This window comes from Neoarius graeffei, chromosome 28 (assembly GCF_027579695.1).
Source record: "Neoarius graeffei isolate fNeoGra1 chromosome 28, fNeoGra1.pri, whole genome shotgun sequence".
In the NCBI taxonomy this organism is placed as follows: Eukaryota; Metazoa; Chordata; class Actinopteri; order Siluriformes; family Ariidae; genus Neoarius; species Neoarius graeffei.
In genome coordinates, this window is record NC_083596.1 from 23784922 (window position 1) to 23797166 (window position 12245).

General features: G+C 41.8%; 1 protein-coding gene across 1 annotated transcript in view; it reads left to right on the plus strand.

Annotated features, from left to right (window-relative positions):
• Nucleotides 1–10302, plus strand: part of tlcd3a (TLC domain containing 3A) — a 54396-nt gene extending 44094 nt beyond the window's left edge. The window contains exons 3-5 of the mRNA XM_060913343.1: nt 2449–2668; nt 4095–4190; nt 9984–10302. Of these exons, the coding sequence (XP_060769326.1) occupies nt 2449–2668; nt 4095–4190; nt 9984–10286 (619 nt within the window). The 3' untranslated portion in view covers nt 10287–10302. The remainder of the gene's footprint in view (nt 1–2448; nt 2669–4094; nt 4191–9983) is intronic.
• The last annotated feature ends 1943 nt before the right edge of the window (nt 10303–12245 follow it).

The following is a 12245-nucleotide window of genomic DNA, read 5'->3' on the forward strand; positions in this document are numbered from 1 at the left end:
AAAAATTAAAATTAAAAAGCAGGGTAGAGCAATGCCTCAAATTAACTTGGTGAAAAAGGTAGGGAATAATACTCGTTCCTTTCAGCTCTCCTGGTACGAGAAAGTGAATTGGCTAACAGCAAGTGACCCACATCAACAACAGTAAATAGGCTACTTTAGTAATATGTCATGGATGGACCAAAAATATAGAATCTATTTAAAATGTTTATGCTGAGTATATTATATTGGAATATATATTTTTCTGGATATGAATTAAACACAGCTACAATTTGGAAAACATTTTTAAACAAAAACACAGCTGAGAACATTTCACACTACAGACCTGGATTAAAAGTGAAGGGTTATCAAAATTGTCAATAAAACATTTCTCAGTCAAAATAAGTAAAATATAGGGAAAGTGTCATTTGAATGAAATGTGTGGCACCCAGCTCTACTGCTGAGGTTCCTGACAAAGAGCTGCTTTCAATAATCAATTTTTAAACATGCCACAATTTTAAAATGTTAAAATATACCCCCCACCACCACCACCATCATGTATATTGGACAGTAGGCTAATGGGCCAAAAGAACCTGTTATTTCAGTTTGTGACCCTGCCAACAATCAGCCAGATCAGAGGCAAGAGTATGGGCAAAATTGATGTTTTTTCTTTTAAAATCTGGAAATATTGTAACCGACCAGCCTCCCCTGTTTGAAAGACTACCAGCTGCCACTAGTTCACACTGATAATGCAACCCTGATTTCAAAGAAGGTGGGTTGCTGTGTAAAACGATGTAATTTGCAAATCCTTTTCAAACTATGTTCAGTTGAATACAGTACAAAGGCAAGCTATTTCATGTTTAGACCGAATCCTTTTTTTTTTTTTTTTTTGTGTGAGAGAAATATACTTTTATTCTCAATTGGATGTCTGCAACATGGTCCAAAAAAGTTGGGACAGGGGTACGTTTACCATTATCACATTTTCCTTTTAACAACACTCGGTAAGTGTTTGGGAACTGAAGATACTAATTGAAGTTTTGACCATGAAATTCTTTTTCCATTCTAACTTGTCTGTTGCTCAATAGTCTGGGGATGCCATTGTCCAATCATATTTTGTGCCTTTTTTTTTTTGCGCACCACACAATGACCTGGCGACTTGTCCAGGGTGTACCCCGCCTTTCACCCGTAGTCAGCTGGGATAGGCTCCAGCTTGCCTGCAGAACAGGATAAAGCGGCTACAGATAATGAGAGAATGAGACGTTTTTAATAGTAGGAGGCAGGCAGCCAGGCCAGTTTAGCACCTGTACTCTTTGACTGTGCTGTTGTAATATGTGTAGAATGTGGTTTGGCATTGTCTTGCTGGAATAAGCAGGGAAGTCCTTGAAAGACCATTGTCTGGATGGCAGCACATGTTGCTCTAAAACCTGTATATAATGTTGCCTTCACAAGTGTGCAAGTTAGCAGTGCCATGAGCACGAACAGACCTCCATAGCATCACAGATGCTGGCTTTTGAACTTGTGCTAGCAATTATCTGGATGGTCCTTCCCCTCTTTTAGTCCAGAGGGGACAGCATTCAAAATGTGGACTCCTCAGACCACAGCGTGCATTTCCACTTTGTGTCCGTCCATCCCAGATGACCTCAGGCCTGACGTGTTCAGCAGTGTTTTCTGCATGTTGATGTATGGCTTTCACTTTGCTTGGTGGATGTACCAATGAACTGTTGACCAACGGTGGCTTTCTGAAGTGTTTCCTGAGCCTATGTAGTAATCTTCATACAATAATGTTGGGTTTTTTACACAGTGCAGTAATCTTGGGCGTTAAATTTTGGTTTTTGGTCTTCCCCTTGTGTAGAGAACTGTCTAGATTTTCTGAATCTTTTGATTGTTGATGGTGAAATCCTGAAATTCCTTGCAAATGTGTATTGAGATGTTAAACTGCATGGGCAAATAGTCCAACAGTTTTTCAAAGTGGTGATTGAGACTTTTGAGGATGTCCCTTTTATCTGTTACCCACTGACCACCGTACCTGTAGAATGTTCTAAGCAGGTGTTTTTTGAGCATTCCACAACTTTCCCAGCCTTTTGTTGCCTCTGTCCCAATATTTTTGGAATGTGTTGCAGGAACTGGTTTCAGAAAGCCTTTTTTTTTTTTTTTTTGGTTATATATTCAGTTGATTACAAACCTTGAAGGATGTGCAAGTCTATTTAAATTGTTTACATTTCAACTTTTTTTTTTTTTTGGACTTGGGGCTGTTTATGGTAAAACTGCTACCAGTTGGGTTTATTACAATAAAGATGATGCAAGTATATCACAGCGCCTACAGTAATCCAGAAAATGCAGCATGCAAAGGTAAGTTATAGCAAAAATGACAATTTTGTATGTATGTGTGATAGAATTTTTTTTTTTTTAAATGCCATTTGTGGGGGGGTGTTTGTTTTTAAATCTCAAATATTATATGCACTTGTCTTTCAGACACTGGCTGGCCACCTCATTTGTGCTCAGTTATGGAGTACCCTACATGGCATACGATGTCTTTGCTATGTACCTGAGCCATTATTACCGTTTCCACGTCAAAGGCCATGAGGATTACAGAAGACACTCACTGAGGACAGTCAGCTTATTTGTGAGGAAAGAGTTCCTGCTGGTCCTTCATCACATCGCACTCCTCGCCATTCTTCTGCCTGTGACACTGGTGAGAGATGGATGGGGGAGAGTGAGAGAAGCTGTGGGGTTAAAGGATGAGTAGACAGTAAAGGACCCCAAGAGGATTTGGTCATGTGTGAAAGTTGAGTGCATGTATGAGAGAGTGCTGAAGTCCAAACAAGTGGAACAGTTCAGTGTAGCAGGGAGAGAATGAAAAGGGAGGGAAATGGGTAACGTAGCTCTTGTCACAGAAGGACCTGGTAGAGGAGGGTTTTTATCACAGTGATGGCTGTTTGTACTGATGGACTGGGAAACACACACAACAGTGTAATGTGGTGTGGAGGAAACCTTGTCTTTTGTTTCACAATGTTGTGATGTCAGTAGTGATGAGATCAAGTTACCCCTGCCTTCTATTATTCACACGCAGCTGCTGCTTATACTATCTCATAGACACGCACATTAAACACGTATACAAATGCATACTTTTTTTTTTTTTTTTTAACATTTCAAGAAAAATTTGAGACAGAGTAAGTATTGTGAAAGTTTCAAGAGCAAGAGTTAATGTTCACATCAGAATGGCAAAAAATTTGATCTGTGACTTTGCCCATGGCATGGTTTAGTGTATTTTGGAAACTGCTGATCGTGTGTTTTCCCCCCCCAAAAAAAAAAAAATAAAATAAATAAATGCATACCACAGTCTCCAGAACAGGCCAGGCAATTTTTTTCCTAATGTCCAGCTCTCCAGTTTGTGTACCCATTGTAGACTCAGATTGCTGTTCTTGACTGACTAGTGAAACCTGATTTCTGTTGTAGCTCCTCTACATCACGTTTTGCATTCTGACCTGCTCTTCTGTGTACCATGGTTGTAAAGAGTGGTTTGAGTTACTGCAGCCTTCCTCTCAGTTGGTGCCAGTATTGCCCCTGTGTCTTGCTTTTGTTAAAGTGCTTCCCAATGACAAGTGATAGTTTTAATATCGTAATAAACTTTATCAGCAGTCAGCTTGTACACCTACACATGCTTATGTAAGGATATTAGCACCTGGCTAAACACTTTCAGACACATCAGCACCTGGTTTCCTCACTCACTTGGGCACACTGTTTGGATTCTGGTATCTAGTGTTACACTGAGAGAGGCTGCTGTCGGTTTCGGTAGTTGTTTCACCTCCTCATTTATTCATCATCTCTTTTTGTACACACGCGCGCGCACAGAATTGAATGGAGGACTTCAAATATCATGTAGTGAAGCAGCATTTCTGAGTAAGTGAAGGGGAGGCCTGGAGAGACTGCGCATGACACTGATAAAAATGAATTGTTTTTAATGTTTTACATATGATTTTTTTTTTTTTTTTTCCTCAGCTCATTTTAGGTTTGCAGATATTACCCCCCACCCCCACCTCCCCAATGCTAGTACCAGACAACAGCTGCCAGGATGTGTGCATCTGTGTTGTTGACCTGTGCTTATTTTTCTCTCTCAGTTCTTCAGGAGGGATCAAGGTGACTTCTTCATTGGCTGCCTCTTCCTTACAGAAATCAGCACACCTTTTGTTTCACTCGGCAAAATCTTGATTCAGGTAACAGGTACACACACCACCCCCTACTAAATACAGGATTTTGATGACAGGCTTACAGATTTGCCAACCTCTGGGAACTGTCGATCATTAACTCGGTACTGTTCTCACTGAGGTTGCTATGATGCACATTCACTGAGTGTTTTCAGCTCAGCAGCTTTCCAGAATGCTGTTTCTGCAAGTTGGCCTGTAAGAACTTGTGTGCAAACCAAAGCAGAAATAAGACAGAATTAAGTCCCTTCTTTTCCTCCACATTGGTCTTCCTTGATCTGCTGGTTTCATCTCTCTGATTCACTCCTTTTCCTTGTTTCCCATATTGGCTGGCTGTCTTTTAATGACCTTAGTTTTGTGACGAAGGAAACTTGATGCTACAGTGGTGCTTGAAAGTTTGTGAACCCTTTAGAATTTTCTATATTTCTGCATAAATATGACCCAAAACATCTTTAGATTTTCACACAAGTCCTAAAAGTAGACAAAGAGAACCCAGTTGAACAAATGGGACAAAAATATTATACTTGGTCATTTATTTATTGAGGGAAATTATCAAATATTACATATGAGTGGCAAAAGTATGTGAACCTTTGCTTTCAGTATCTGGTGTGACCCCCCTTGTGCAGCAATAACCGTAACTAAACGTTTCCAGTAACTGTTGATCAGTCCTGCACACCGGCTTGGAGGAATTTTAGCCCATTCCTCCGTACAGAACAGCTTCAACTCTGGGATGTTGGTGGGTTTCCTCACATGAACTGCTCGCTTCAGGTCCTTCCACAGCATTTCAATTGGATTAAGGTCAGGACTTTGACTTGGCCATTCCAAAACTAACTTTACTCTTTAACCTTTCTTTGGTAGAACAACTTGTGTGCTTAGGGTCATTGTCTTGTTGCATGACCCACCTTCTCTTGAGATTCAGTTTATGGACTGATGTCCTGACATTTTCCTTTAGAATTCGCTGGCAGAATGCATTGTTCCATCAACGATGGCAAGCCGTCCTGGCCCAGATGCAGCAAAACAGGCCCAAACCATGATACTACCACCACCCTGTTTCACAGATGGGATAAGGTTCTTATGCTGGAATGCAGTGTCTTCCTTTCTCCAAACATGACACTTCTCATTTAAACCAAAAAGTTCTATTTTGGTCTCATCCGTCCACAAAACATTTTTCTAATAACCTTCTGGCTTGTCCATGTGATCTTTTAGCAAACTGCAGGTGAGCAGCAATGTTCTTTTTGGAGAGCAGTGGCTTTCTCCTTGCAACCCTGCTATGCACGCCATTGTTGTTCAGTGTTCTCCTGATGGTGGACTCATGAACATTAGCCAGTGTGAGGGAGGCCTTCAGTTGCTTAGAAGTTACCCTGGGGTCCTTTGTGACCTTGCCAACTGTTACACGCCTTGCTCTTGGAGTGATCTTTGTTGGTTGACCACTCCTGGGGAGGGCAACAATGGTCTTGAATTTCCTCCATTTGTACACAATCTGTCTGACTGTGGATTGGTGGAGTCCAAACTCTTGATGGTTTTGTAACCTTTTCCAGCCTGATAAGAATCAACAACACCACCTTCTGAGGTCCTCAGAAATCTCCTTTGTTCATGCCATGATGCACTTCCACAAACGTGTTGTGAAGATCAGACTTTGATGGATCCATCCATCTGTTATCTGTAGCTGCTTATCCTGTCCTACAGGGTCACAGGCAAGCTAGAGCCTCTCCCAGCTGACTACGGGCGAGAGGCGGGGTACACCCTGAACAAGTCGCCAGGTCATCGCAGGGCTGACACATGGAGACAAACATTCACACCTACAGTCAATTTAGAGCCACCAATTAGCCTAACCCAGGGCTTTTCAAAGTGTGGGGTGCGCCTCCCCTAGGGGGCGCCAGAGTTCTTCGGGGGGGCGCAACGTCAGGAAAAATCTCATCTCATTATCTCTAGCCGCTTTATCCTTCTACAGGGTCGCAGGCAAGCTGGAGCCTATCCCAGCTGACTACGGGCGAAAGGCGGGGTACACCCTGGACAAGTCGCCAGGTCATCACAGGGCTGACACATAGACACAGACAACCATTCACACTCACATTCACACCTACGGTCAATTTAGAGTCACCAGTTAACCTAACCTGCATGTCTTTGGACTGTGGGGGGAAACCAGAGCACTCGGAGGAAACCCACGCGGACACGGGGAGAACATGCAAACTCCACACAGAAAGGCCCTCGCCGGCCCCGGGGCTCGAACCCAGGACCTTCTTGCTGTGAGGCGACAGCGCTAACCACTACACCACCGTGCCGCCCACGTCAGGAAAAATAAAACGGAATAAGTTACTATTGCGGACATTTAGCGAACTTCAGCTAGCCTTTGCCAGAGACAAGATGGATCGATTTTTAGTACCTAAAGCTACAGTGAGTGAGGAGACAGAGTCTGGGCCAAGCAAAAAAAAAAAGGGGAAGTATGACCACGATTATTTAAAGTTTGGATTTTCATGGACTGGATCTGAAGATGCTCCACTGCCAGTGTGTTGTCTGCCAAGAGGTGTTAGCTAACGATGCTATGAGATGTTTAAAATGTGTAGAACAAGATGTTTTAAAAAAGCACAGATGTTTAAAATGTGTAAAAGAAAAGTGTACAACTTTTTTTTTTTTTTTTTAATAAATACAAATGGAACATTAAGTATAGCAACAACAAAAATTGGGGAGGGGGTGCTGTTTATTTGCTCTTTGAGGGGGGGCTGACTCTCCCACACTTTGAAAACCCCTGGCCTAACCTGCATGGCTTTGGACTGAGGGGAAACTAGAGCACCCGGAGGAAACCCACGGGGAGAGCATGCAAACTCCATGCAGAAAGGCCCTCGTCGGCCGCTGGGCTCGAACCCAGGACCTTTTTGCTGTGAGGCGACAGTGCTAATCACTACACCATGCCACCCTTTGATAGATCCCTGTTTTAAATAAAGCGGGGTGCCCACTCTTGCCTGATTTTGTCGTCCCATTGATTGAAAACACCTGACTCTCTAATTTCACCTTCAAATTAACTCCTAATCCTAGAGGTTCACACAGTTTTGCCACTCAGATATGTAATATTGAATCATTTTGTCTCCTTTGTTTAACTGGGTTCTCTTTATCTACTTTTAGGACTTGTGTGTATGAATCTGATGTTTTAGGTCATATTTATGTAGAAAACTCTAAAGGGTTCATATTTTCAAGCACCACTGTAAATAGTCCAGGAACAACGGTCTACACAATCTACACATGTGGCTCTGATTTTCTTTTAAGCCATTTCTTCAGTTGTTGCTATATGACTTCCCATACTGTTTTTATGGACTACAAAACACTATTTTTGCTCTCTATCATGTGCTGCAACTTGTACAGCAAACAAAAGTGAATATTGTGACTTTTGTACATTTGGAATAACATTGTCCATTTCATAATGATTTATGGTCAGAGCAGTAGTCCAACAGTTTAGATGGTAAATTAACAGCAAAGCTATTTAAATGGGATAATAATGAAACTCGTTTTTCGGTTTCTGAACTGTCCATTCACGGACCACATTTTCGTTGCGGGCCACCCTGTAATAAATTGTGTCCCCCTGGCTATTTCAGTCCATTTAAGAACCATGGAAATATTCCTACATTTTCAAACAAGTGGCTACAATTTATTACACTGAATTATGTGCTCTGTCTCCAGCCTTCCTTATCACCAGATGCTCTGATCAGTATCAAACAAAAGGGAAAAGGCATTAATTAAATAAGCATGTACAGTCTATTTAATGAGCATAAATGGCTGTAGTTCTTACATTTCAAAAATTCAATTCATGAACAGACATAACATGGTTCATTATATGGATGTAATCTGAGACCAGAATCAATCCTAGTGTGAAAAATGCATTTAAAGGGATAGTTCGGGATTTTTGACATGAATCTGTATGGCATCCCCATCAACAGTGTCGTGCAAACACACTGACTTACCCCTGACAGCATCCTGTGAGTCCAGTTTTGGTCCAGACGAAAGTAGTCCGGCAAGTTTGTTGGGGTCACGAAAGTAAAACGTTTTTCGTCTCAAAACAGTGTGTTCAAAAGAGTGATATATTTGCATCACAAAACCGTTGCCAAATAAAAAGTCAGACCTCGAAATCGCTTGGCACTATTCTCTCTCCCTTGGTATCACTGCGTGCTGTCATGTTGACATCTGCACAGGAATCAACACCTTTCCCATTGTTTGGCAGTGATTAGGAGTTCAGATCAGCGGCGCTAACAGGCTAATTTGAGAGCAAGAACAGCAACAAATTTATCACCTTCTATAACCTATACAATAATATATTTGTGAAAATGGTGCGCACTTGCGACTATCCAGGCTGTAGCAACAAAGATGTGGCTGAAGCTCTGCACACATTTCACCGTCGTAGTCAGACATGTTGTTGCTAACTTTGCTAGCAGTAAACAATGTAGTGATGTGTCGGTGGCGAACGATCCGGTTCAGAGTTGGCTCTTTGAAGTGAACGACGGGAGCCGGCTCTTCGGTGGGAGCCGATTTGGGGAGCCGAATTAGTTTTTTGTCCTTAGGTGCCTCAGAGAGAGAGAGAGAGAGAGAGAGAGAGTGAGTTCAGCTCAGCTGAAGGGTGATTGTCTATTTGACAACCATGATCATTGTTTTGTTGCCGTGAATTCCTAAAGCTCATGATATAAATTGTTGCTCATAAATTGACAGGTTCGGTTGGCAACCGCCTTGGCATGGCCAGATTAATCTGCGGTATACAACGAGACAGCAGTCATTATAACAGGAGCATATTTGCTGTTCCAGCGGCTTCTCGTTACTGGTGGAGCAGAGTGCGGCACTTTTTTTTTTTTTTTTTTCTCTTTTTACATGCACTCAAGGTGCCACATTTTGTTGCACATGGTTCTGTGTTTAAAATAATTTCCAACTTTGCTTCATAGTTTCTTAGGCCTGATTTATACTTCATAATTTTTTTGTGGCATTTTGTTCAAGGTCAAGTGTGAAATAAAGCCATAAAGGATACAGTTGATGTCTTCCGTGTATTTTATATTGGTAATATAACAGTTTTGCATTGTTTGTGAGAAAATAATTTATTAATTGGTAAGTAAGTTTTATTTCTATAGCTAGAACATTGTTACACTGCTATGCTTTACAATGGCTACAAAAACTAAAAAATAAAATGGAAAACATCCTATTGCTAAAATATAAATAATGTAATTAATTAACTAGTTAATTGCAGCAATTAAATCAAAAATAAAATCTCAGGAGCCGTTTGGGAGCCGAAAGAGCCGGCTCCTTATAGTAAGAAGAGCCAAAAGAGCCGGCTCCCGAAAAAGAGCCGAAATTCCCATCACTAAAACAATGAATGAAACAGCCGTGGCTGTCACCTGGCGGCAGCGCGCAGTGATGAGAAGGGAGAGAAAATAGTGCCAAGCGATTTCGAGGTCTGACTTTTTTTTTTATTTTTTTATTTGGCAACGGTTTTGTGATGCAAATATATCACTCTTTTGAACACATACTGTTTTGAGACGAAAAACGTTTCTTTCGTGACCCCAACAAACTTGCCGGACTACTTTCGTCTGGACCAAAACTGGACAAGAACTGGACTCACAGGATGCTGTCAGGGGTAAGTCAGTGTGTTTGCACGACACTATTGATGGGGATGCCATACAGATTCATGTCAAAAATCCCAAACTATCCTTTTAAGTTGTTTATCTTTTGAGGTTGGATATTCTGGTTTTTTTTTTTTTTTTTTTTTTTTTTTTAATAAATGTGCAGGGATTCCTCCCCCCTTCTTACTTCAACTTATTCCCTTTCCCCCTGTAGTTGGGTCTGCAAGACTGTTGGCTGCACAAAGTGAACGGTTGCATGGTGCTCCTGAGCTTCTTCCTGTGCCGCATTACACTCTTTCCCTACATGTACTGGGTGTATGGAGAGCACTACAACCTCCCAGTCTATGCCGTGCCCCTGCACATCCCACTCTATGCTAACTTGGGCAACATGTGCATCCTCGCACCACAACTCTACTGGTTCATCCTACTCTGCCGAAAGGGCTACCGTCTTTACATGCGCCAGCGCAGCACCAACCAGCATGACTCAACCGAATCACCTCACGCCAAGTCAGAATAGAGTACGGAGATATGGTAGTGCAAGAACTAAGCACTCATACTCCAGTACAGATTAGCATCAACTACAGCTACTTCTGCTGCTGTTATTCTATGAAAGGTCTACTAGTATTTCTTTGCGCGTGCACACATGGCTGTTACTATCCTAATATGCTGTGATATTTTTAATTGGAGGTACACACTTTGGGTGAACTGGTCTTCTCTGCTGCAAGAGGATGCGTGTGGTCATACTGGTGCTCTGCCTCACGGTGTTACTTTATGATGTATGGCAGGGAGGGGGACATGAGTGAAAAGATCTAAGGCTGTGTTGTGTCCCCTACTGTCAGTTCTTCAGACTGGATTGTGTTCAAAATTTGGATTGAAGTTAATATTGCCCTTGGGTGTTCTTTCAATTCTGACTCAAATGTATGTATGGGGTTTAAACTATGAATAACTGCAACTTTAGCTTTGTACCAGTTTCATAAACACCTTTAAACGTCACGTTTTTAGGCAGCAGCATCTTTCCTATTGCTTGGCCTTTACTGCTCCCCAGCTTTTTATTTTTAATTTTTTTTTTTTTTTTTTGGGGGGGGGTTAATGGCTGGGGAATTATTTTTATTTTTTTTGTATTTCTGTGCGTTTTCACTATAACACTACCTTTTACAGCTGCTTTTAGTCTTCCTTAAAGAGCCTCATATGGCTTTGTTTTGGTGGAATTGGAAGTCTTTAACTAGCTTAACCACCACATCTTGGGGCACCAGTTTAAGCAGAATCAGTTCTCAAAATGGGATAATTTATTCATTTTAATTAATCTCACACACTATTTTTGCAGTAGCTGACCTGAAAGAAATCATAGGCTAAACATGACTTCACCTTCCAGTGATGGTGTATTTAAGCTCAGGACGATGTTTGTGTAGAAACCATTCACTACAGAACAAAGTCATTTAAATAAGGTAGTAGGTGGCAAGTTTCCCATCAGATTGAATGAATGGTGGGGTGGTTTTTATATAAATAATGAATTGGAACCATCAGGAACACAAACCTTCTTCCAAGAGCATTCTGCATTTCAAATGATCACATGGATACAGAAACTTTTATTATTGTAATTTCTGTATTCATTGTGGCTTAAAGTGGATATTTTTACATACAGAAAAGTGTCATTCATGTCTAATAAAAATTCAAGTGCGTTTAGGTTCATTCCATAGGTTTGTGTTAATCCTGCTTTTCTCCCTGATGGTCAGTGACCAATTTCTCATCTAGCAATCAGTTCACTGATCCTTGCTTACTCTTTGTGGCTTAGAGTTCAAGCTTCCTGGTCCCACCCCCCCCACCCCCCAGCTTAGTTCTTGGACTCCAGACAGTTGCACAAAATAATACACAATTTTCCATTTATGTAATGGCTCCCTGAGGGCATGTTTTGATGACCAGACTTTGCTGCTTTAGTTCTGCATTGGGAGCTATGAAATGAATGATGTTATGGGGGCAGAGGCGGCATGGTGGTGTAGTGGTTAGCACTGTCGCCTCACAGCAAGGAGGTTCGAGCCCAGCAGCTGGCGAGGGCCTTTCTGTGTGGCGTTTGCATGTTCTCCCCAGTCCAAAGACATGCAGGTTAGGCTAATTGGTGGCTCTAAATTGACCGTAGGTGTGAATGGTGGCTTTTGTGTCAGCCCTGCGATGACCTGGCGACTTGTCCAGGGTGTACCCCGCCTCTCGCCCATAGTCAGCTGGGATAGGCTCCAGCTTGCCTGTGACCCTGTAGGACAGAATAAGAGGCTACAGATGATGGATGGGGGTTATGGGGGCAGCCATCTTGGAAAACCAGGGACACTACTGGTGACCTTGCATTACAAATGAAGCTGTGGTGCAGAATTGAAGATGCAAGAATCAGATATGTTGGTTGATTTGCTGAAAACCAGGATAATTTTGTGGGGGGGAGGAGTTATAGTATACCCCATGCCTGTATTTTTTTTTTTTTTTTTTTTTT